Genomic DNA, 23,820 nt, shown 5'->3' with positions numbered 1-23,820 from the left:
TCTCTCCACATAAAGTCTTGTATGCGAAAATTGTGTAGATTTTTTCTTTCAATAATCGAGAATTATTTGAAAAGTTCACTTTATTTTATCTGGTTATGGTCATGTACACTTCATTTTTATTCTATTTCCATTATAGATGTGATGTTATTTATCAATAATTAGATAAATTCTTATTATTTAAATTATAAACTTAATAATTAATGATTAATGCCACGTCATTATAATAAGATAGAAAAAAAAGTATAATGTATTGCAAAATCCTAAAACGTATCATACATAAATGATTGTATACAAGGGACTGAAAACTTGTTTCATCAACCATATGCTTAACCCATCAAGTGGCTTAGACAGACTGAAATTTGGATCAAGTAATTGCTCACACAATCTTGAGTTGAGAGTACATAATTTGAAAAAAAAAAAAAAAAAGAGTACTAGAAAATAAAATTAAAGGAATAGCTCCAAGAAGAAAGTATTGGTTTGAACGTCCGACAGTATTTTATTGCATTATATATAACTCTTTTATTGAACATCTACCATTCATACTCCACTTACAACTTCCTTTCATTCCAGACCAACTTGATCAGTACTGCATGGCTGGAATTGCAGGAAGAAATTGAAATAAAACTCGACCAAAAAAAAAAGAGCACTTATTATTATTATTATTATTATTATTATTCTTGTTGGAACACAAAAAACTATATGTTGAACGTTTTGAAATGAACCTAAGGAACTCGAGACAATGCGCCTCCTCATGAGCTGCCTTTTTTCTTGGAAAAAATCCCTCCCAGTAGAGGCATCAATGGCTTTTTCTTCTTTTTCATAGAAGGGTGTCTCTCAAGTTTTTCTACGCCTTGTGGGATTAAAACTTGTTCTAACGAGGGAGGATTTGCAAAAGTCACATATCTTTTCTTTTGAAACTCCATTATTCCTTCCTCTTGATCTTCGTCTTCTGAGTTTTGTTTTTTGACCTCAAATCTCGTCGAGTCCTCAACAAACTTGACGTCTACAAACTTTGTTTCCATCAGTTTTTCGGATTCACGTTCCTTCAGTTGTTGGAGCTCATGCTTTGTGCGTTCAAGCTCTTCCTTCATAGAAGAGAGGCAATTTGCCATAATCATGCTTTCTTCTTTTGCTTTTTGGAGGCTTTGTCTTGTCTCCTCTAGTTCAGATATTGCAACATTTCCAAGCCTCGAAGGGCCATGCCCATTAATTTCGCTACCTCCACTGTGCATCTATATAACAAATCAACTTAGTATGAAACAAAAAATCTGATTTCTTATATGAAATTATTCACTCAATCATCCATGGAGGCCGGCATGCAATGCGTGGGACTATTTCAGGATTCAAGACCAATGTGCCCACTGGATAATATATATATATATATATATATATATATGAAAGAGTACATTAGCAATATATATTGTTCTTCATTTTCTTATTTGCTTAAAACAGTTTGGTAAAAGGAAAAAACTAAGGTCACGGAGACATTCTCCTGAGAAATTGTCTCGATTTTTTTACTTAATAATTAAGAAAGTATTTTTTAAAGAATTTACAATTTTATTTTATTTTTTAAAAATGATTGAAGTGATTTAAAAAATGCTTGAAAAAAAAATCACACAAAATTAATTAAAGCACTTATCGGTGGGCAGTGTCGGGACACCTCTCGGTGCCTTAGCACTGCCCTTGGTAAAATGGAAGTAGTACTGGAGGCTTTTTTTAAATGGAATAAACTGGACGTAGGTCATATGGCTATATATATATATGTAATATTCGATGCATGGTATTGGTGACCCCCTTTAATGAATCCGTAATCTTAATTACACATATATCATGTTATATATATATATATAGCTAGGGAGAATGCGTGTTAGGTGACTAATTGGTATCTATTCATTGCAAAGAAAGAGATTTATTCCATAGTACTAAAGCTTATATTACAATAGTATAAAGTTGCTAGAAAGTGCAGTTTTAATGCAAACTATAATATTATATTTATGCACCTTTATTCCGTCACAGGATGATGAAGTAAACGCCAAAAACTGTAGCAATATTCTCCCCACGCATACATAATTAGCAAGTAGCTAGCTAGAGGTTATAAGACAGAAAGAAATATATATAAAAGATTGCAGTCTACTGATCATTGGATATGCTGGTCATGTAACATCAAAAAGAAAATAATTGTTTCATGATGTTCTTAATTTTATCGGTTTAAAAAATCTGAATAATAAATATTTAAATATATTTAAAAATTCTAATACCATTCATGCAAATAGATCCAATATGGGAAGGGAGGAATGAATTAATGAGAGTGAGATCAGATCACGTTAATGTCGTCGCTAGCTCCAGATAATATAATACCGGATATCAAATAGAAAGAAACTAATTAATATTAATATAGTCGATCTGAAGATAACAATGTATGCCTAAAAATATCAATCTCCAAGCAAAATTACTGTAGCAATCTAAGTTACGAAACCGGATATGGTGAATAATGAAAGCTCACCTCTTTGAGTTTGCTGGCATAGAGCTCCCCAGCTAGAACTTTCTCGCCAAACAATGTCACGGCCTCTTTGACGGACCTGAAGGGCGCCCTTGTGTCTATCTCCACCCTTTTGAGAACCACAACTCTGTCTTCCTTATCCATTTTCATTCACCGAGAGAGACAGAGAACAGAGGCGGCGTAGAATTGATGTTGAACGAAAGACAGAAACAATGATGTTCTTTTTGTTTCGATTTGTGTGTGTGTGTGAGAGAGAGAGAGAGAGAGAGAGAGAGAGAGTTGATGTGTGTGGGAAACGCTGATTTGGCCGAGGAAGAAGGGTGACAGATATAATATATCATGGAAGTGGGGGGGAGCTTCTTTTCTTCGCGTCCACTTCACTAGAATTCTGTTGCTGCTGCTATATATATTTTGAAGGTGAATTCGGTGGTTGGAGGCTCTAGGTTATATGGATGTGCTTGGCCACTACTTATTCAGCAAAAGAGAGAGGGACTCTTCACCTATAGCCAACTGAAGAAAGGCCCACTTGTCTCCGTTTCCTCACTTGGGAGGAACAGATCATAGGCTAGCTTGAGTTGCATACATGCATCTGGTAATTTTGGTAATTTTTTTTTAACCTTTTTTTATCCTTAAAAGAGTGAGGAATTGGTCCTTTAAAAAGGGTCCATTTCGTTCAAAACGACCTTAATTGAGTCCAAGGTTTATGGTTCCTCATCGTTAATTCTGGAGTGCAACACAAGAATATTACCTTTTAAGAGAGGTCCAAGTTGGGCACTGCATCATGTCAGGCTGGTCCATTTCCTTCTTGCAATTATAAGTGTTTATATTATATTTTGTATTGGAATTTAAAAAAATTATAATGATGAGTTGATGATCCAATTAATTCATGTTGTATATTGTATCAGTTAGTAGCGGGAAAGGTCTCTTTCAATCTTTAGTAGATTTCTATCTCTTAAAGCGTTGTTTGGGAATGAGATCTCGTTTCATCTCATTTTAAAATTTTTCATCTCATTTTATTTTTAAACATCAGTACTCAAATAATAATATTTTTCAATTTCAAATTTTTCATCTAATCATTACAAATTTTTTTTATTATTTTCTAAAATCTCATAAAACATTTTAACTCAAAAAATTTCACTATTATTCATATAATAATTCATTACTATTTACATATTTCTCATCTCATCTAATTCTTCAAGCATCTCAGTAAATAAACTTGATGACTCAATAGTGTGCAAACTTGAGTTTCTCGTTCAGTGAATTTTAGCTATAATTAAAGGTAATGATACATATACTAAGCACCCATTTGAATGTTGGTTTGAATATTAAAATGAGTTTGGATGTATAATGTATTTATGAAAAATTAAAAAAAGTTGTGGATCCCACGTATAAAGAGGTATTGAGTTGAAAAAAAGATTGTGGGTCTTACGTATAAAGAGATTTTGAGTTGAGATGAATTTAGTGATTTGAGAGTTGCATGTTGAACTCTAACTTAAAATTAGACTGAACTAGTTCCAAATGGGGCCTAAAATTTCTGAAGAAAGATCATGCATAAAAGTATATAATCGGGTTATACCCTTTTATACAATCTATTCAGTATCCACATTAAGAAATGATATTTGCATTTTTAGGTGTGCAAACTTTACGTATTTATTTTTTAAAAATTGGATAAATTCAAGATTTATAAAAAATTTTATTTTTTAATAATAGATTTTATTTTATTTTTAAAGAGAGTGCGTGAAACTTGCTAAGATTATATTTAGCATTACTTATTTACTTTTGTGAGAAGTGATTACGAGGACTAAATTTAGAATGAAAAATAGTATTAGTTTACTTTAAGCAAGTATGATACAATAAGCCACTTATATTATTTTTTATCAATTAATATAATTGAGAGTGACTATCAGTAGAATTATTATAATATATAACACAAAGTGGTTTGATTTACGGACAAAATTTTTCCTATTTATTTTGATACTAGTAAAGGGCAAACACGTGCATTGCACGTGTGCCCAATTGTGAAAATATAAAAAATATTTTAAAAATTAATATTTATCAAATTTAAAAATATGTAATAATAAAAAATAGGTTAATATATATAATTATAAAATGTAATAGTTTTGTTTATATTTTAAGATTCACATTGATTATAAAAATAATCATATATATAATTTATAGAATATTTATGATTATAACATAGGAATTTGCACGAACATGTTTATAATTACACAATGTTTTATTGTACATAAAAAAGTGACTATTGAAGCTAATGCGTTATCATCATAATTACAAATAAAAAGTAAGAGCTATCTCATAATTACATATGAATTTCTTATAGTTATACATTATAATAACTGGAAATCTAGAAGAAAATTTTTGAAATAGTTATTTTGTTGTCCCAAGTATGTCATTGACAGATAATACGTTAAGTTTGTTTTGGCGTAGTTTCCCAAATGCATTCATAGATACACCCAAAACAATCATCCACTCTTTATCTTGAATCCTATTTGTAATGTTCTCTATGTACGAATGATCCTCCTGTAATGACAAAAACATATAAAAAAATGATTTGTTAAACTTGTTAAATGTGTCTGAAAGTATAAATTTTACCTGCTCTGCATGCTGTATAATATCTGTTGTTATACAATCAAGAATTCGTTCTACTGTAGGTTCAAAGGCTACTACTGCGATCGAGCCACTGTCATCGAATGCCTCTAAATAGACACGAGATCTATGAATAGTAAATAAGTTATTACTTCTTGGTATTAGCAAATAGTATATTATAATTATAATGTAAAAATTGTTAATTTGAAAATATAATCATAAATATTTACCTTGGCTGTGCGGTTGTTAGTTCTTTGCAATTATAGCATAAAAACTCTTCATCTTTCTTGTATCCAGTGGTTTTACTACACTTTGCACATGATAAGAAAAAAATGGTTGATGCAGATCAGATACTATAAATTTCCCTCTAACTATGAATGTTGATCGCTGCATTAAAATTGACAATTAAATGTATGAATAAAAATTTAATAATACCATATTAATTGAAGTTAATAAACAACCAATATCCTTAGTCCAAACATATGAATTATTTCAAATTCATAACACAAAAATCACAAGTTTTCATCTTCTATTTCCATTTTATTAAAAGTAACATCTAATCTCCATATTTCCAAAAATGATAAAAAGAAAGAAGTGTATAGAAATTATTTTGACTGATCAAATAAAATGACAAATGTAAATCACACATCATAAACCTGACTTCGATAATGTATGTATTAAATGTATCAATAAAAGTTTAGTATTACTATATTAATTGAATCATAACAAACAATTAACATTTTAAATTTAAGCACGTGCATTTTTTCAAATTAAGAATGCATATTTAACAAGTTTTTATGCTTTATCTCCATTTTATTCTAACCAATCTCCAATCTTTATATTTCAAATCCACAATATACAATTTAGAAGCTCTCATCTTTCATCTCCATTTCATCCCGACCAACCTCCAATCTCCATATTTTTTTTCAAATCCATAATACACAATTTAGAAATATGCATTGTTTCAAATCCAAAACACACAATTTACAAGGTTTCATTCTCCATCTCCATTTCATCCCGACCAACCTCCAATCTCCATATTTTTTTCAAATCCAAAATACACAATTTACAAACATGCACTATTTCAAATGTACAAAACAAATTCAAAGTTCTTATCGTCTGTCTCCATTTAATCCCAACTAACCTCCAATCTCCATATATCAAAAAAACATAAGAAAACAAAAGATGTAAAAAAGATAATTCTTTATAACAAGTAAGAGATGATTTTAAACAATAAAATTATACCGTCATTGCTAGAATAGACTTTAAGGCTTCGGCAATTTCTGATATTTTTTATTAATGGATCGGTAGAATCACCTGAAGTTGATGCACTTGGCCTATTCAAATTTTTGGCAATTATTTCTTAAAGTAACGAATTGTAAATCTTGTACATGGTATATTACAAGTACATATCACAAAAATTAATTGATAAGAAAACCTAAACAATTACATACAATATTTTTTGGAAGTAAAAACCATATATCATATATTTTCATATGGTAATTTTGTTCTAAGTTTAGTCTTCAATTTGTGAACTTTTGTGTACCAACTATGTGATAAATGGTCTACAGTCTGCAATTTTTTTTTTTTTTAATTTACATCCATAAACATGCCATAAGAGTAGATATTGTATATGACATAATTGAAAGGAGAACAAACAGACCCATATAATAGACCTAAAAATAGAGAAAAAATTAACCGGAGAAGGAAAAGAATTACATACCTAGTTATCTTTGGAACTTCAAAACGAGGAACTAATCTATCAACACTGAATCACTGAAAGTTTGTGCGATGTGAGTGAGAGGATTTTGATTTTAAAGGTATAGGACATAACAGGAAATGGAGTAGAAAGTAAAAATGAATTTTGCTTTTATATGAATCGAGAAGGGGTGAAATCAGCAGAACATAACAGGACATTCCCGTAAAGGAAAAGTGATTTTACACAAAATCCATTAAACACACATGACGGCAGACATCAGTAAAATGAATTGAAATACAGGGGCAAATTCGAAAGAAATGATGAACGACACCTGCCTGCTTATTGACGTTTATTATATATAAGATATGTATTATTTTTATTTTTATTTTATGTAAAGCGCAATCCACTGTTTCTTAATTTTATTTAATTTTTTTGTAGCTACATTTTTTTCAACCTATCAGTATCATATGACAGATACGCTGCAAACTACTCACTTATTCAGCAGTCCAATAAATAAAAGAGTATTATTCTATAACAATCACTATAATTGTGCACACATTATGTGGCTATTTCTAATCCTTTCACTTTGATTTTTTTTTTTGTTCAAAACGTACCAGATGGCTTCTATCCCTCTCTCTCTAGTATATTTCTCATCAACTCTCTCTCAATAGCGGCTCTCTCTCTTTGTCTCTTTCTCTCTCCTCGATTCTCTCTCTCATCCCTCATTGACTCTCTTTTTTATCTCGATCTCTCTCTCATCTCCGCTCTCTCTCTCATCGTCTCTCATCTCTGCTCTCTCTCTCATCAGCTCTTTCTGTCTGGTAGTAATTTTGAATTTAAAAAATGTATGATTTAGAAGATATCACGTAGGATGTGCAATAATGACTTCTCTCAATATTTTTCCTAAATAAAAAGAAAAGTTTACCAGAATCGCCAGGTGTAACATGAGCGTAGGTGGACGCTAGGGCATACGAGAATATCCCAACTGAAGTAAAACGCTGAATGGTTTGACCGAACGAGGAGGACAAAGCTTAGATGTTGTGTCCACATCGTCATCTCCGCCCACCCAGACGGCAAAGCTTGCCAGCTTGGTAGTTTGTTCTCCAGTTTTGTAGGTCGTTAGCTAGCCAATACCCGTTAACTGAAAAGTTAATAATAAAATCGAACGACAGTTGAATCCTTCCCAGCAACAGATAAGATCAACAAACTCTGATTTCAAAAAAAAATAAATAAATAAAGTCTCCACCCAGCCACTTTTACTCTCTTCCTTCTTCTTAGATCTTACCGTCTACTACCAATGTCTGTCGCCGCGACCTACCCCGCAGTCGGATCGTTTTGTCTCCTACGATCCCTCCGGCGTACGCCTCGGTTCAGGATGGCCGTTCGATCTAGCGCGATCTCCGTCGGCCCATTACTCACCAAGTTAAAGCACGACTGTGCAACTCCCTTGCCTGTCCTCCGCCACATGGCGGACGCCATGGCTGCCGATATGCGCTCTGGGCTTGCGATTGACGGTGGCAGTGATCTCAAGATGATACTCAGCTATGTTGACAGTCTCCCAACTGGGTCTGTATGTTATGTTAACTCTGAAATTCCATGTTACTTTGATCCTAACACGCTCTCTCTCTATATATATAGGTGCTGCTCTTCTTGGTGGTTACTTTGCTGACTTGGTTTTTACTTCAGTTTACTAGAACTTAGTGTAGTGTTTGATCTTACACATTTTGCAATAGTCTTTTGTTCCTTTTATTTGGCGACAAAGTTTTTGATTCCTAATATGTCGAACAAAGGTGCCTTAAAGTAGGTATAGATCAAGAAAGCCTTCCCCCCCCCCAACTTCCTCTGAACCTTTGTTTTCCTCTGTCGTTCTCTTACTTGTTTGAGGATTCAAAAGATGCTTCCGGTAATTTGGACGTTTTTGTTGGCAAACTATCACTTATCCCCGAAGCCTACATTACTTGTGAAAAAAAAAGAAAATCCCCGAAGCCTACATTGATAGAAAATTGTGACTGTGATTTTATAAGAAATCAGGCTCAAACTTAGTACAGCCCGCTCCGATACCATAATAAGCTGGCATATACCTTTTATCGAAAATCCTCAGCAATTACATCTCTTTTTAACTTAATACAAATGATAATTTATCATTTACAAATTTATCATTTACACCGACCAATTTAATTGTTATCTACTTTTTATGTTATATTTTGAAAGGAATGAGAAAGGGTTGTTCTATGCGCTGGATCTTGGTGGAACAAACTTTCGGGTGCTGAGGGTGCAGTTGGGTGGGAAGGAAGAGGGTGTGATCGCAACCGAGTCCGAGCAAGTATCGATTCCTCAAGATCTCATGTTTGGTACCTCTGAGGTCTGTTTGCCCATACATTTTAGTATAATGTTAAGTCTGTTTTGGCAATATGTTTTCGAGCTATTCTTCATTTTTTTGAGTCCGAAAACTGTAGGAGCTTTTCAATTTTATTGCTTCTGGGTTGGGAAAATTTGCTCAAAGGGAGGGCGGGAAGTTTAGCATGCAATCTGGAAGGAAAAGAGAAATTGGATTCACATTTTCTTTCCCCGTGAGGCAGACGTCTATAGATTCTGGCATACTAATCAAGTGGACCAAGGGGTTTGCTGTCTCTGGAACGGTTTGTATTTCCCCACTCTCTTAATTGTATGAGCAGGAAATGATAATATCGATGGTCTTGGCCTTGTTTCTAACATCCGTATTAGCATGAACTGAAATCTGTTTGTCCTCTTCAATTCAATTAGCTGTAATCCTGAAAAAGGCAGAAATAAAATCCAAAGTATGTATTGATCACGGTCACATTAATTTATTGTGGATCATAGGAGACCAAAGGAGAAGTTCTGTTCTATGAGGAAAGTCTTATCTGAGTGGAATTTCTAACAATGTTGTCTTAGAAACATAAATGTTATAAACTTTCTTGAAAACATAATTGTATTTCCCCTCCAGTTCTAGAGACTTCTTGGTTTGTGGGATTCTGGTTGGTTTCTTGCTCCATTGATTGATTGCAATTTTTGACAGGATTTCAGAAAGAGAGCCAGTTAATGACATGGTAAGATTAAGGCATGAAGCAGAACTGATTGAATCTAGGTTAAACGATGGTTTTGTAAATCATTGATTATCAATTCCAATTCCCTGAGAAATGAGCTTTGAATAAAGTTTCACTATAACGTTTTGTGGCTGATCCGACTCATATTAACTTCTCTTTTCTCAATAGAGTCAATGTTGATAGCCTGATTCTGTATGGTAATTTTCCTTGTTTATTAAATTGATAATCAATTCATATTAACTCCAGTCAATAGAGTCATTTTCCTTGTTTCTATTTCTACATCCCAACTAGGTGTTTTCTCTTGTATACATCCAGTGTACTTGGCTATGCCTATTGGTATTAATAAATTTATACTTACAAAAAAAAAATGGTAATTTTCAGCCATATTTCCTTAGGAATGATTTCATAGTCTGTTAAATGGATACAAGCATAATGGGAAACTTTGAACTCCTTACAGGCCGGAAGAGATGTAGTGGCTTGTTTGAATGAGGCAATGGAAAGGCAAGGACTGGAGATGCAAGTATCTGCCCTGGTATGTTGTTTCTCAGGCTTACGTCCTACTTGGAGAGTAAAACAATGTATGGTTGATAAATGGATGAAATGTAGGTTAATGATGCAGTCGGGACGTTAGCTGGAGCAAGGTACTGGGATGATGATGTCATGGTTGCCGTCATTTTGGGTACTGGAACGAATGCTTGCTATATTGAACGGATGGACGCTATTCCTAAGCTTCAGAGTCATGTGTCTTCTTCGGGAAGAACGGTGTATATGAGTGCTCCAACTCTTTTCTCTCTTTAGTACTTTTCTAATACTCATAGTTTAGATTTTTCTAAAAGATTCGTTGATGCAGATTATAAATACTGAGTGGGGAGCATTCTCAAAAGGTCTTCCTTTAACTGTTTTTGATAGAGATATGGATGCTGCAACTATTAATCCTGGTGAGCAGGTAAGCTCGGGGTTTTGTCAGCAATGTTAATTTACTTTTGTTGGTTCAGACTACAGAAGTTATCAACTGTGGATCATATGGCATCAACAGATCTTTGAGAAGACAATCTCTGGAATGTATCTTGGTGAAATTGTAAGAAGAGTGCTACTGAAGATGGCTGAAGAAGGAGCTCTGTTTGGTGATTCTTCTCCGGAAAAACTGTCCACACCGTTTGTACTCCGGTAACCTGAAGTTCTCTTTAGCATACAATTCACCTTAGAGTCAAATTTGTAGATCAATATCAATCTTGTTGCTATTTGGTAGAAGTTGGAACTACACTTAATTTGCATGTTATCGGTGCTGTAGCCGTCTGTATTTCACCTTGGGATCTATTTTTTCCCCCACTTTTTGGGTCTCATATCCATAACAAAGATATTTGTGGTGATTTGAATAAATCTCCTGGATCAGTAATGGGAAAATAGCCCTTTTATGAAATAATGCTCTCTCTCTATCCACATCGTCGTCACGCTGTTCTGATGTACAATGAAATTAAAGAGCAGAAGGAAATCTGTTTATTAGGAATTGTTAGAAGGAAATCTATTTGAATAAAGGTAAAATCTACAGCTGATTGTATGAAACGTCGAGTACTGATTATTTTGAACAGCTTCATGAAGGATGTGAATTTACTCTCGTGGGAAAGAACTTCTAGTTAACTCAAAACACTGTAGTCCTCTTCCATCATATTGTCTCCATCCGAATCTTTTCTGGTCCTGTGTCCTTGCATCTTCATTTCAAATCCAAAAATACTATCTAGTTATTCTAGTATGGGAGCTGGGTATAGAGTTGGCTTTCACTCTCCCTTCAGGATTATCCCTCTCTTCTCTGATGCTAATCTCGGTTAATTATAATTGGCATTCTTACTATACTAGTGTCTCCTGAACTAATTTTGCAGGACCCCAGATGTTTGTGCTATGCAGCAGGATGACTCTGAAGATCTTAAAGTTGTTGGCTCAATTCTCCATGACTTGGCTTCGGTAAGCTCCTTGCATTGTCTCACCCTTTCGAAATTCATCCTCTTATATTGTGTTGGTGAATCGGAGGTTTGGGAACCATGCACTGGGAATAACTTGGGAACTCAAGATTAGTTGTGAATATTTATCGAAGGCATCTTGGTAACTCAAAATATTTTAATCAATTTTTGAGTGTGGGAATGCAATGCACTAGATATCAGAAGAATTTGTTTCCTCCCTCACAAACCAACAATTCATATTATTTTCCAAACAACAGTTTTGCCTACTTCTATGTATCACGTGAAGGCAGAAAAGCATTTGTTTTGTTGAATGAAAGAGACAACATTTGTGACACTTCCTTTGGAACATAAATATAATGATGATAACAACCGCCATAGTAAGATATATATATATATATATATCTGCAATATGTTTGAATAGTTTTTTGGAATGCCCTTGAAGCTTTATATGATTTCTTTTACCCAAGGATCGATTTCTTTGGTCTTGTTTTCTTTTTTAATCTTGGGAGTAGGTCGAGAGCAACGTGAGTGCAAGGAAGATTGTCGTGGAGGTTTGCGACACTATAGTGAAGAGAGGTGGCCGCTTAGCTGGTGCAGGAATTGTGGGAATCCTGCAAAAGATGGAGGAGGATTCAAAAGGTCTGATATTTGGGAAGAGGACAGTGGTGGCTATGGATGGAGGCTTGTATGAACATTACCCCCAGTACAGAAGATACCTGCAGGATGCGGTTACAGAGCTTCTAGGGTCGGAATTATCAAAGAATGTGGTTATAGAACACACTAAAGATGGGTCTGGTATAGGAGCTGCTCTCTTGGCAGCAGCCAACTCGATGTACGGTCACGACTTGTAGGAAACTAGTAACATCCTGATCACACCAAGCAATATGATTTATCTTCAAGTCAGAAAGCAGATAATTTTGGTTTTGTATTGTAATTTGATTTGGCATTGGTTTAATAATAAGAGCAAAGAACACGATGCTAGCCGATAAATTACGCTTCCAGATTGTAGTTTAGCCGTGATCTGTGGAACTTATGTGCACCGTCGAAATATATGGTGAAATTTTGTGTATTTTTTAATGCAGGAAACATTATCTATCAATTCAACAATTATGGTCAAGGTCTGTAGTCAATCACTCTTGGATTTATTTTTATAGGTAATCCAATCGTACTCCTCTCAGACGATGCCATTCGAATGACTTTCAAAAGATTTCGGAAAACGCGAGTATCTCATGGGAAAAATGCCTATATATATATATATATATTTTATGAGCTAAGATAATTTCTTTTAAGTACACACATTCTCTCTGCCAAACTTCTAATTACAATTTTGTTTTTGGGTAAGCAATTGCACAACATTTTATCATATATATAAATGCATGTCAAGGTGATGTCGATTATGTCTCATTTTGTTATATATTATATTTCTATTTATTTTTTCAAAGTAATCTTGTTTATCTATTTTTAAATTTATTATTTTAAAAAGTACGAACTAATTTACGACTCAATCAATAATAATATGTTAGCATACCATTGTAGTGATAACTAATTTAGGATGGATGTAAATAAATAACACATGCTGTTATTGGCATCCAATTGTAACATAACAGACCTCTTTTCAAAATGTCATGTAAGATATAAATTTAATTATACCATATAAAATATAGAAATATTTTAGTAAAAAATAGATTTTATAAAAATAAAATTATAAATTAACGTGATTGATATAATATGTTAAATTATAAAATTATTTTTATTATATGAAATTATATGATATGATATAATTTTATATAATTTATTAAATCTATTATAACGAAATCTTCTCTTTTATCAATATATCATTTACAATTATTTATTTATTTATTTTGTTGTCTGTGACTTGTACACGCGTTGGATTTCAATCTCTGAATCCCCCTTTGTTTCTTTCAAAGACTTTAACCTGCGACGGCATTGAAAAAGGAAATTGTGCCCTAGGCTAGATTTTCGCTCTCTCTAAATAAATATTTGAACTTCTAGTTGCTCTCTGCTTAATTCCCCTTTTATTTTTTGCAAGAATGGTATTCCAATCAAGTCAAATTCATTTTCAATTAGGTTTTGATTATGAATCGGTTCATATGTTCTTGACCATTTCTTTAACTCTTTGATTTGGCAGATCCGATTCATACTATTACAGAACAGGCAGGGAAAGACTCGTCTTGCCAAGTACTACGTTCCTCTCGAAGATTCCGAGAAGCACAAGGTCGAATACGAGGTACGATCTTCATCTTTTTTGCTTTGAATTTTATGACGGTATTGTTTTGGTATGCAATTTTCTAGGTGTGTATTTGGTGGTTTTGTAGGTCCATCGATTGGTGGTAAACAGAGATCCCAAGTTCACAAATTTCGTCGAGGTCGAATTTCTTTATTTTGATCTATTTATGTTCTGCATTTATTTTTTTACGATATTTGGGCACACAATTTGTTGGGATATGTATGGGAATTGGAGCTTTGATTTTACGTGTCTTGTATTTGTTGCCCAAGAAAAGAAAGTTTAATCTCTATTGAACTGCCTACTAAGCTTAATCTCCAAGCTAGGGCTAGGTTAAATCTGCTGACTGAAAATTATACTCTGGCTTGGTTTGATCAGCTTTGTGCGTGATGCAAGTCTTTGTCATAATTATTAGCAATGCATCAATTTGGCTATAATTTTTTTTTTTCAGAAAAAAAAAAAAAGTTTTCCAGGTTTTTTTTTTGATAAAAAAGTTTTCCAGGGTTTTACATTTTCTATAGACTGCCTTTGTAGTTAATGTGTTATGTATTATTACTACATCTAATGTTTCCTGATGTTTTTATTCACTGAATACGTGATTATAATGCTTGTTTCAGTTCCGCACACACAAAGTAATCTATAGGCGATATGCGGGGTTATTTTTCTCACTCTGTGTTGACATTACTGACAATGAGTTGGCCTATTTGGAGTGCATTCATTTATTTGTGGAGATATTGGATCATTTCTTCAGCAATGTGTGCGAGCTAGATTTGGTTTTCAACTTTCACAAGGTTTGCCTCTTATCTAATGTTTCCTGATGTTAATTGCTTTCCTTGTTCATATGGAAGCATCATGAATTAATTAATGCATGGGTCCCATGCATTTTATTTGGACAATGTTTCTGATTGAACTTGTGTGGAAAGTGAACTTAGTGAAGAGCCACCCTATCATTCATATGATTTTGGATTTGATTTTGGTGGAAATCATACCTGAAATTTCTTTGGTGCCCTTGTACATTATACTATGCAGTACAATCTCCGATTTCCTTTGTGTTGGACTAGTCATGCTGCACAATGCAAATGCATTCCCAACTTCCCACCCTTTTTTTGGTTGAGCATGCATAATAGCATATACTATCTTTAAGTCTTATTGACTCCTGTGGGAAGTATTATGGACCTGAGATCAGAGTATATTGCTTGATCTAAAAACTTTTATGATATTTTCGAATCCATCCCTTCTGCATGTGTGTGTTTTTTGAAGATATTGGTCTGATCATTTTATATCCCCTCACTCTTTCTTTTTCCTTTTTATTAGGTATATCTTATACTTGATGAATTCATTCTTGCTGGAGAGCTCCAAGAAACAAGCAAAAAGGTGTGCATATTACTAAGTGCTTTTCCTCGTCTGTATCTGGAGTATGCCATACTGAAGCTTGTTTGCCTTTTTCTCACGCATTTTTTTCCTATGCGATTCTTTTAGGGGATACAGTTATGAGTTGGGGATGGATCCCCAGTTCTGCCACACCTCCTTATACTTGGGGCAGGTGGTGGTGTACCCTTAGGCTATTGACCTTTCCTTCTCACATATATTGATAATAGAATATGGTTTATCGTGCACCACTACAGCACCAACCTTAGTATGATAGTTGTATCCCTGTTTAACGTGATCTATTTATTTGTTACAACTTTCCTTGCCTAGGGCCTGTCCCGGGATTTAGTCGGAACCCTGTTTTCAAACACCCTGGTGCCAATAAAATAAAAATAAAAAAATTATTTGTTACAACTTAAGCAACCAGTATTGATTGTTCTTTAAGATATCTATTGTGCAATACTAATAGAATGTTAAGTGAATATTCATTCAATGAATACAGTGAGTATTGCTTGAATAAATAGGTTAAATCTGAACCAGCATAGACATATTGCCAACGAATTTTGCCCATATTTCTGATTTTTGCTTTACCTTGCAGGCTATTATTGAGAGAATGGGGGAGCTGGAAAAGTTAGAGTGAGATTATTACGAGTGTGTTGGGAGTTGCAGCTTATTGCTCCTTTCTTGTGGTCATCGGTTTTGCTGTAGTTTGCTTACAAAATTCTTGCTGCGAAATTCATCTTGTAATATCAGAAAATTGAACGAAATTTAAGTGTTCTTTTTTCAGCGCTCCAACGTGTTTCTCCTCCTTCCCTCCATTCCCGTTGTTTGTTACTATGTGTGATTGTATTCATATTCAATCAATAAAGGCCAATATACATGAACGTGGCTGTGTACGTTCGCTCTCCCGATTGTTGTGTGTACTTTCAAGGACGCAATCCCTTTGCAAGGTTGATTCCTCTCAGCTGCGAGCCAGTGAGAAATCTTTTAACCAAAGAGAGGGCTTCATATTCCAGCTAGATCTCCCATTGCTGTGAAATAATTAACGAGATATTCGATGTAATATTGCCAGGATAAGGAAAGAAAAATAAAATAAAAAGCAAAACAGAGGAATGAAAAGGATGGAACCTATTTTTGTTTTTCGCCTTTTATATAAGAATTGAGTATGGCCCGTTTAATTTTTAAAAATGAGTTGAATAAAATATTATTTTTTAATATTATTATTGTTTTAATATTTAAAAAAATTAAATTATTTATTATATTTTGTATGAAAATTTAACATAAAACTTTGTAGACTTTAGATAAGTGGTGTGATGTATAGAAAGTCGTTTATTTTTATAGTCGTAAAAGGGTAAGAAATCTTCAAAAAAAAAAAGGACTGAAACTTGTGTTAAAATAATAATAATAATAAAAAATAAATAAAAAGAAGAGAAATTGAGCAAGATGCTACAAAGAACGGCCCCCTAATTTGACTAGCCATCCCTCCAATAGTTTTTTTTAGTTTGCTACGGTTGCTCTCCTTCAAACATAACAATTGTGGCAGAGGCGAATAATTTTTTAGGAGTTTTATATTTAAATGGAATATAAGACTATTGAGATATGGATTTCTTGAAAGCTAGTCACAAAAATGAAGAACGGATATTTAAATGAAATCTTAAAAAAATATATGTATAGATTTGGTCTGTGTTATGCTTTTATTAAGAACTAAAATACCTTGGATAATGGATGCATATCTCGCATGTCATGTTATGAGATACGTGTTTCTTATCTAACGGTCCAGTTTTAATAAGATTCGAATCTAAAAGTCTTACTCTAGTAAGATTAGATAATGATGCATACATATTTTTGAAAAATGGTAATTTTTTTTTTTTTTTGGAGTAAATCTTGACAATTCAAACACTAATGCTTGTTATTGGGCAGCAATAGCGTAAAGGACTAAAAAGAAGGCAAACCAAATCTATGACAAAGCTGGGTTGATTCCGACCACAATTTTCAACTTTGACAAATTCCATCTTTACATGTTTGGTAGTACCAACCTGTTGCGTTGCCTAATGTTTGAATGTGCTACCCCTTGCAATGAGTTCAATTCCAATGAATTGTTAGCTGAAGAAAATAATCCCACCAAGATGATGAAGTGTCACTGTCAATATGTTTGTTTGAATCCGGTAAAACTCAGCCCACCAATGCCTCAAAAAGTCTCAAACAGTCCAACCAACCCATTCAAAGTGCAAAATCCGAATGACTGGCAGAGACAATTTGGCAGCATAGGCAAGAATTGCATGGGATACATACGAACACGCCATGGACCCACAATCTCCAAGTTTGCTCGAAATTTAAGGCAATTGAACAAAGGGTGGCATTGAAAGTTTGGGGCTTTTAGACTTCTAGCTTGAGTATTGAGAGAAGATGTGCCATTATGTCTTCATCCAGTATCCAAACTCTAGAAAGGGGAAAGAAAATAGGGTACAAGAAAGTAAACTTCAATGACGTTGAAATATCATAATGCATTTAATATGAAGGAACCCTTTCAACACAAAAGTGTGTTGAATCAACACTTCTAGTTCTCGGTCCTCAATGCATTAGTTTGCTGCCGAAATTACATCTATAAAATTACACTGGATGGTGCATAATCGGTGACAATCACAAGGTTCCAACTTCTACCATGCTTGAATGGAAAAAACTCGTGATCTAAGAACATCCAAAGGTCATTCTTTTTTATGTCTCCATTTCGCTTGCCCCACAAAAGAAAAGACATCCATTTCTTTCCCCAGCAGCAAACATATTGTGATTGGGAGCTCCACTGAAGTTGCTCGAGACTAAACTCTGGTCTAAAAATCTCAACTCCTTGGCCCTTCTTACTTTTTGGCCTCTCTTTATTCTGAACGGTTAGCATAAACCTCGTAAAGCAGATGAGGTCAAAACAAGAATGGATGCAAGCAAGAAAGACAACTATGTGGGGGTACAGGCAAATAGAAAGAAACTCAATCCATTCTTTTTGGTGCGGTCCTCTGTAGAAGGCATCAATGTGATTAGACATGCTCGTAAAAGGATTATACAACAAAACTCAATTACCATCTCTCCATTCTCCAGCAGTTGATAGGTCTTGGTTTTCCCTCAACATATACATGGCAGCAATTTTCCTCTGCCTACCTCGATGCTCTTCTTTTTCTGATAATTTGGTTTCTGAAATGAATGGTCTTGTATGTGTATTCAAATACTTGATTATGCTACAGAAAGTCCCGAGAATGAACAGCAAGAACGAATGCAATAATGTGTTACCCATCCATTGTCTCACCAAACAGCTGCCAATGCATTTCACATCAACGGCGCTCATTGCAGAGTAATTGCAATGGTAGTGCACCCGTGGCGTGGCACCCACCTCCGGTCTCTTCGTAGACAGAGGAGATAAGGTGGTCTTGTTTTTTTACCCGGGCAGGGGGCAATGATGTAGCAATCGCCATGATGTGCTGCTGTTGTTGAGAGACTGTAGTATACTTGGGGCCCAGTACTTCTAGGGATGAAGGGGATGGTGGGGTAATGGTTTGGGCAAACGGAATCAGCATAGGCAGGTCTTGTCTTCCCTGTTGCCAGCTCGAAACTTGGGTCATGGATGTTGAAGTTCCGCCAGGCCTGTAATGAGCTGCTAGCTGGGCAGCCCAAAGGCGTTGATGTTGCTGCTGCTGTTGTTTTGTCCAGGCCATAGGACTTGGGTTAGGACCACGAAATGGATTACCAAGATATGGAGCTACCTGTAGCTGGACCGACAATGAAGCATAATCTAGTTTTAGAACTATAGATGACATAACAAGCCTAACAAGGAACAGCAGTAATAGCTAGCAAAGCCTAAGAATTTGTTATAGTCAGGTTGAGCAAAGAGAAAGTTGTGTAGCAAATTTTTAACTGGCTCCAAAGAATATCCTACAACAAATTGATATATGTAACCTGAAAGCAAGAATAAAACCTGATGTGCTGCTGCTGGTGCTACTGAACGCTGATCAGGGTAAGCAGAGGAGGTATAGCGAGTTTGAGGCATAGTGAAAGGCATGAGAGTCTGCTGTTGTGCAGGACAATAAAGATAAGGAACTTGGAATTGTGACAAAGGATCCAACCCATTTCCAGCTCTATTAGCACGGTTCTTAGCTTCTATCTCGCCATCTCCAGCTGACAAGGACAAGAAATCGAGACTCTGCCAATAATGGAAGAAGTCAAAAGATTGTAGGGGAAGAAATCATTCGCAAATACAATATGAGCTTACCTGCTTCTGTTGAGTGTACACCCCGGATGCCAGAGGAGCCTGGGGCTGATCTTGATGAAGTCGCTGGGGCTGAAGAATATCAGTTTTAGCTTCATTTGAAATTCTTTCAGTGGTAGAATTGCATAGAGCGGCAGAAGACATTACGCCATTTAAACTGTTTCTCACCCCATCAAATCTATTGGTTGCCATAAGAAATCCTAGATTTGATCCTTCCTCTGGTCTCAATTGATTAAGTTGCAGCAGCAACCTCTCCTGGCTCTCTGGCATTTTTGAGATCTGAATGAGATGACTTATATGAACATGAGCAGCACACCTCTTCCATGTATTTTTTTCAACAGTCACTTTTGAAACCTGTGTAGCAACCACATACCAATTCAGATGCTTGAAATAGTAAACACCACTTCAAGAAACATAGCTAAGTTTTTTAAAGTTGGGAATGACAGGTAAGAAGCATGAATAAGATAAATGTTCACCTTTCCACTCGAAGAACCATTTTCAGATGACCTGTGTCTGGAGGCAATCATAGCAGCATCAAGCCAACCCGGAATTCTAGCATCAGAGGACCTGAGATACCTAAATGCATGAGGACATGGGAGCAACAAGAAAACGGATACATGGCGGGTTCAAAAAGAACAAGAATGTAAGAAAATTACTGCAAAGAAGGACCACGACTCCCACCACCAAATGAGACAACTGAAGACAATCCTGGCCACAATATCGAACCTTTTGATCAAAGAAAGAGTGTGATGGTGTCAAAATATTTATATCAAACACTATTAAAGACAACAGCTTTTGCAACTGAAGCACGAGTCCAGACATGATAATTAGACCTTCCAAGCAAGCTAGAAGTGTACCATTTTTCTTGGGCTCATTGGTCCTATTTTGTTGTTCCAGTTCACTTGCAGTGGTTATGGCCTATAAAGCAAACCAGATGAACCATAAAATTCAGATCTAGATAACTAAAAGAACGTTTAGTCTGAACTTGAAAATAAGAAAATTACGGTTGCTGCCCCCAACGCCGTCTCTGGTTTCCTCTCAATTAGAGGGGTTTCTGGTTGTGTGGGTAGATTTAATACGCTGGATCATAAAAAATATAAAAAGAATTATATACAAAGAAAAAAAAGGGAAAGTTAAGAGCCCTTAATCATCTAAAAAGAAAAAGAAAAAACAACGCACCCTGTGTCCAAGCTTAGCTCAGAATTGTGTAATGGCTTTACACTGCCATTGTCACTACTAGCTAAGAATGGCATGCTAGTTAGATTCAGTTGAGGAACAGAACAATCTAATTCCATTCGGATTTTCTCTCCAGCGGGCAAATCCGGTTGTTCCTGAATACTGGGTTCGTCCAAAAAAACTATTTTTCCAGTTTCTTTGGGCAATCTATCTGAAGGATCAACAACTTTGGCTGTTATCAAGGGCATTGAGCTCAAGTTGTCTTTTGTAACTGCAGAATCTGATAAACTACAAGACTTAACAGACAGACCAAAACAAAGGGAAAAAAATTATCAAAACTTAATACTGTACAAAGAGCAAAATGAAGAAACCTTGTATGGGCATTAGACTCGCCCTTGATTCTGGCACAGGTTTTTGTTCCCTGGATTTGCTTTCAACTTTACTCTTCTCATTTGCATCATTGTTCGGGAACATTCCGGCCAATGCATACAAGGTCTCTACTACTTCTTCCTCATCTTTTGTTATTGGCCCAGAGAGAGTCTGTTCTGGGGACCAGTCTGAGCCTCCGTGTTTCTACAAAAACAATAGTTGAAATGAACAATGAAGAAAAGCAAAAGTAGGGGATATTTTGATAGTAGAGGAGCTAGAGAGAGCTAACCACATTGAGTTTGGATTTCTTTGCACCATTCTTTATGGGTGAAGCTTGGACTCCACTGATTGTATCTTTCAGCTTTTTTGAATCTGGTAAAGGTGGAGAAATAGATTCCGGAGAAATAGATTCACAATTACGCTTCTTCATTGCTGTACATGTTAAAGAAGAAAGTTCCCAAACATTAATCCAACAAAATATACTAAGCAATTTTTTTACATTTAATTCAGAAAAGCTTTCCGAATCACTAAAAGCAAAAGTATCTCCCAAGGAAAAGTGAACTCAGAATAGAATGAAGCAAAAATCTCAAATACCACAGTTCTAGATTTAAGAGAACATATGCACCAAAAAAGTTGCAGCATCAATATTTAAACAAAATTAAATTAGAACACACAGAATCTTGCGTTCAGAAAAAGAAAGAAAAAGCAAAAAGCCTCAGTTTTGCTTCAGACCTAATCCAAACTCACAGAAACAACAAAACACACACACACCAAAAGGAAAAAAAAAAAAAAGACGAAAGAAACTTCCCAGAACCAAAGAAAAACGAACCTAAAATTAAACCCGAGGCTTCAGGTTATCACAACAAACAATTAAAGAAGCTACAAAAATCAAATTAAGGACAGTCCACTCGAAGAAAAATTGTGTAAAAACTAAAATCCACCAGCCTTTTCAATTCGCGAAGCACGCACCTGAACGCAGCTTTCTAGGAACAGAGGCATGATCGACTCCATTGCAGTCATCAAAAAACTGTAGAAAAATAAAAGCTAAACAATTAATAAGCATGTAGAATGAACGATAAAAAAAAACTTCAACTCATCAAAATTGTCGACCTTTTTTGGAATCTTAAATCTCTTGCTAGAACAAGTACTCATAGACGGTGCTTGTAATCGAAGCTCATCTCCTTTGTCAGACAGATCGCAACCCATTTCGCAGTCTTCGTAGCTTGAGCTCGTCCTACCAACAACACTCAATCTTCTTAGCCTCTCTTTCTTCGATCTTTCCGAATGTACGAAGTTCCCACAAACACCATCAGACCCTTCAAAATCGCACGCAAATAGAAACACACATAAAAGACAAGAGCCCGAGAGAAAGGAGATAATAAGGGACACGGGACGCTTATAATCGGCGAGCCTTATCACAAAGCGAAACAAGGAACGCCCAGATAACGACAAGTACAAAATGGGGTGGAGCTTTGTTTTCTTTTTGTATCTTTCTGTGGGAGTAAAATTTACCAGAGAAGAGATTCTTGGGCGTGGCAAGAGAGAACCGACTGGCTCCACGCCTCACATCTCGAGCTTTGTCCATTTCTGGCCTCCCAACATCTGAAGTTGAAAATGGCTTCGAAAGCTCAGAACTCGATCGGGCCCAACCAACCACAGGAAACGCTGAACTTTCCAGATCCTTTAGATGATTTATTCTTCACTCTACTTTCGAGAATTTGAGTTTCTTCAATAACAGAAAAGGGAAAGGGTCAGAGAGAATATCAGAGTATGGAAAAAAAAATATCGTTTCTGGGTCCATAATGAAAACAGCAGGAAAATGTAAGAAGGTTGTTAATGAGAACAGCATAGAGAGAATTTCTTTTTGGGTTTTAGTATTTACCGAAAAGCTCGCCGGAAAGAAAACTGAAAAAGTGGCGTTTGGGTTTTCCAAAGAAAGATAAAAATCAATTTTAGTTGCCGCATATCTCTCCGTCTCTCTCTCTGAGCATGAGAGTTAGAGTAGCAGTGCTCGTAAGGATCGCGTCGGTGAAATAAAAAGAAACAGAGGAAGAGACAAAAAGCTAGCAAAGAGATGGCAAAAAAAGGAAGAAAAGTAATTCGTTTATCATGTTCAGAGAATCAGGTTCTTCGTAAAATAAAGCAACAGAACAGATAAAAGGGCCAGAGAGAGAGAGAGAGAGGTAAAATGGGCATACAAAAAAAAAAAAAAAAAGCTTTGAAATGCCCGTGAAAACTCCTTGAATCAGAATACCGGATGAATCACAGTCATTCAAACTCTAGAATAAAAGGAACCATTAATGCGCGAATCTGCTACAAAACCCAAAGGTCCCAAACCCATCTTCACTACTGAATCCCAAGCAATTGTCACTCTTTCGCGTAATCGAAAAACAATCATATCGGAGAGTCGAAATTTGGACCCAAAAAGAAAAGTTCAGTAAATAAATTCAGAGTTCCGAAGCTCGCCTCTACAAAATGTACAAGCACAGGCTCCGAAAAGAGAACGGAAGAAAACAGAATCTTTCATACACCAGAGCTCTGAATCTCAATTCTTCTATCACAAAAAGCTCACGGACAAGCTCTGAAA

General features: G+C 35.3%; 4 protein-coding genes across 9 annotated transcripts; 2 read left to right on the top strand and 2 right to left on the bottom strand.

The window, feature by feature from the left end:
• Positions 1 to 444: 444 nt before the first annotated feature.
• LOC109000845 (WEB family protein At1g75720-like) lies at positions 445 to 2,886 on the bottom strand. Its single transcript, XM_035682680.1, has 2 exons — positions 2,504 to 2,886; positions 445 to 1,232 (listed from the first exon to the last, which is right to left on the bottom strand). The coding sequence occupies exons 1-2, from the start codon at positions 2,648 to 2,650 to the stop codon at positions 750 to 752; spliced, it is 630 nt and encodes a 209-aa protein (XP_035538573.1). The 5' UTR covers positions 2,651 to 2,886; the 3' UTR covers positions 445 to 749.
• Positions 2,887 to 7,876: 4,990 nt separating this feature from the next.
• Positions 7,877 to 12,953, top strand: LOC109000874 (hexokinase-2, chloroplastic). Its single transcript, XM_035682664.1, has 9 exons — positions 7,877 to 8,369; positions 9,015 to 9,165; positions 9,260 to 9,442; positions 10,326 to 10,400; positions 10,475 to 10,630; positions 10,719 to 10,814; positions 10,905 to 11,035; positions 11,746 to 11,827; positions 12,336 to 12,953. The coding sequence occupies exons 1-9, from the start codon at positions 8,101 to 8,103 to the stop codon at positions 12,672 to 12,674; spliced, it is 1,482 nt and encodes a 493-aa protein (XP_035538557.1). The 5' UTR covers positions 7,877 to 8,100; the 3' UTR covers positions 12,675 to 12,953.
• A 725-nt stretch (positions 12,954 to 13,678) lies between these two features.
• LOC109000875 (AP-2 complex subunit sigma) lies at positions 13,679 to 16,340 on the top strand. The gene is made up of 6 exons (XM_018977894.2): positions 13,679 to 13,877; positions 13,973 to 14,071; positions 14,160 to 14,210; positions 14,686 to 14,859; positions 15,383 to 15,442; positions 16,035 to 16,340. The coding sequence occupies exons 1-6, from the start codon at positions 13,875 to 13,877 to the stop codon at positions 16,074 to 16,076; spliced, it is 429 nt and encodes a 142-aa protein (XP_018833439.1). The 5' UTR covers positions 13,679 to 13,874; the 3' UTR covers positions 16,077 to 16,340.
• A 1,570-nt stretch (positions 16,341 to 17,910) lies between these two features.
• Positions 17,911 to 23,132, bottom strand: LOC109000876. 6 transcript variants are annotated; one of them, XM_018977900.2, is made up of 15 exons: positions 23,116 to 23,131; positions 22,746 to 22,959; positions 22,344 to 22,549; positions 22,203 to 22,260; positions 21,523 to 21,665; positions 21,236 to 21,437; positions 20,868 to 21,144; positions 20,693 to 20,768; positions 20,546 to 20,606; positions 20,345 to 20,414; positions 20,165 to 20,255; positions 19,857 to 20,042; positions 19,692 to 19,760; positions 19,398 to 19,622; positions 17,911 to 19,191 (listed from the first exon to the last, which is right to left on the bottom strand). In XM_018977900.2, the coding sequence occupies exons 2-15, from the start codon at positions 22,816 to 22,818 to the stop codon at positions 18,757 to 18,759; spliced, it is 2,172 nt and encodes a 723-aa protein (XP_018833445.1). In that variant the 5' UTR covers positions 22,819 to 22,959; positions 23,116 to 23,131; the 3' UTR covers positions 17,911 to 18,756. The 6 variants fall into 6 exon arrangements, with proteins under 6 accessions (XP_018833445.1, XP_018833442.1, XP_018833440.1 ...); XM_018977897.2 differs by having other exon boundaries at positions 17,911 to 19,185; positions 19,692 to 20,042; positions 23,116 to 23,132; XM_018977895.2 differs by having other exon boundaries at positions 19,692 to 20,042.
• Positions 23,133 to 23,820: the final 688 nt, after the last annotated feature.

Source organism: Juglans regia, chromosome 11 (genome assembly GCF_001411555.2).
Source record: "Juglans regia cultivar Chandler chromosome 11, Walnut 2.0, whole genome shotgun sequence".
Lineage (NCBI taxonomy): Eukaryota > Viridiplantae > Streptophyta > Magnoliopsida > Fagales > Juglandaceae > Juglans > Juglans regia.
The sequence above is the reverse complement of the archived record's forward strand: the minus strand, read 5'-3'. Positions and strand labels throughout refer to the sequence as shown.

Coding starts and splice junctions, on each gene's coding strand:
- LOC109000845 (XM_035682680.1), bottom strand. CDS start 2,650: ATGAAAATGGATAAGGAAGACAGAGTTGTGGTTCTCAAAAGGGTGGAG. Junction 1,233..2,503: donor ATGCCAGCAAACTCAAAGAG/GTGAGCTTTCAT, acceptor TTTGTTATATAG/ATGCACAGTGGAGGTAGCGA.
- LOC109000874 (XM_035682664.1), top strand. CDS start 8,101: ATGTCTGTCGCCGCGACCTACCCCGCAGTCGGATCGTTTTGTCTCCTA. Junction 9,443..10,325: donor GGTTTGCTGTCTCTGGAACG/GTTTGTATTTCC, acceptor AACTCCTTACAG/GCCGGAAGAGATGTAGTGGC. Junction 11,828..12,335: donor TTCTCCATGACTTGGCTTCG/GTAAGCTCCTTG, acceptor TCTTGGGAGTAG/GTCGAGAGCAACGTGAGTGC.
- LOC109000875 (XM_018977894.2), top strand. Junction 14,072..14,159: donor AGCACAAGGTCGAATACGAG/GTACGATCTTCA, acceptor GTGGTTTTGTAG/GTCCATCGATTGGTGGTAAA. Junction 14,860..15,382: donor TGGTTTTCAACTTTCACAAG/GTTTGCCTCTTA, acceptor CCTTTTTATTAG/GTATATCTTATACTTGATGA.
- LOC109000876 (XM_018977895.2), bottom strand. CDS start 22,818: ATGGACAAAGCTCGAGATGTGAGGCGTGGAGCCAGTCGGTTCTCTCTT. Junction 20,415..20,545: donor CAATGAGCCCAAGAAAAATG/GTACACTTCTAG, acceptor TTTGATCAAAAG/GTTCGATATTGTGGCCAGGA. Junction 19,623..19,691: donor TGTACACTCAACAGAAGCAG/GTAAGCTCATAT, acceptor CATTATTGGCAG/AGTCTCGATTTCTTGTCCTT.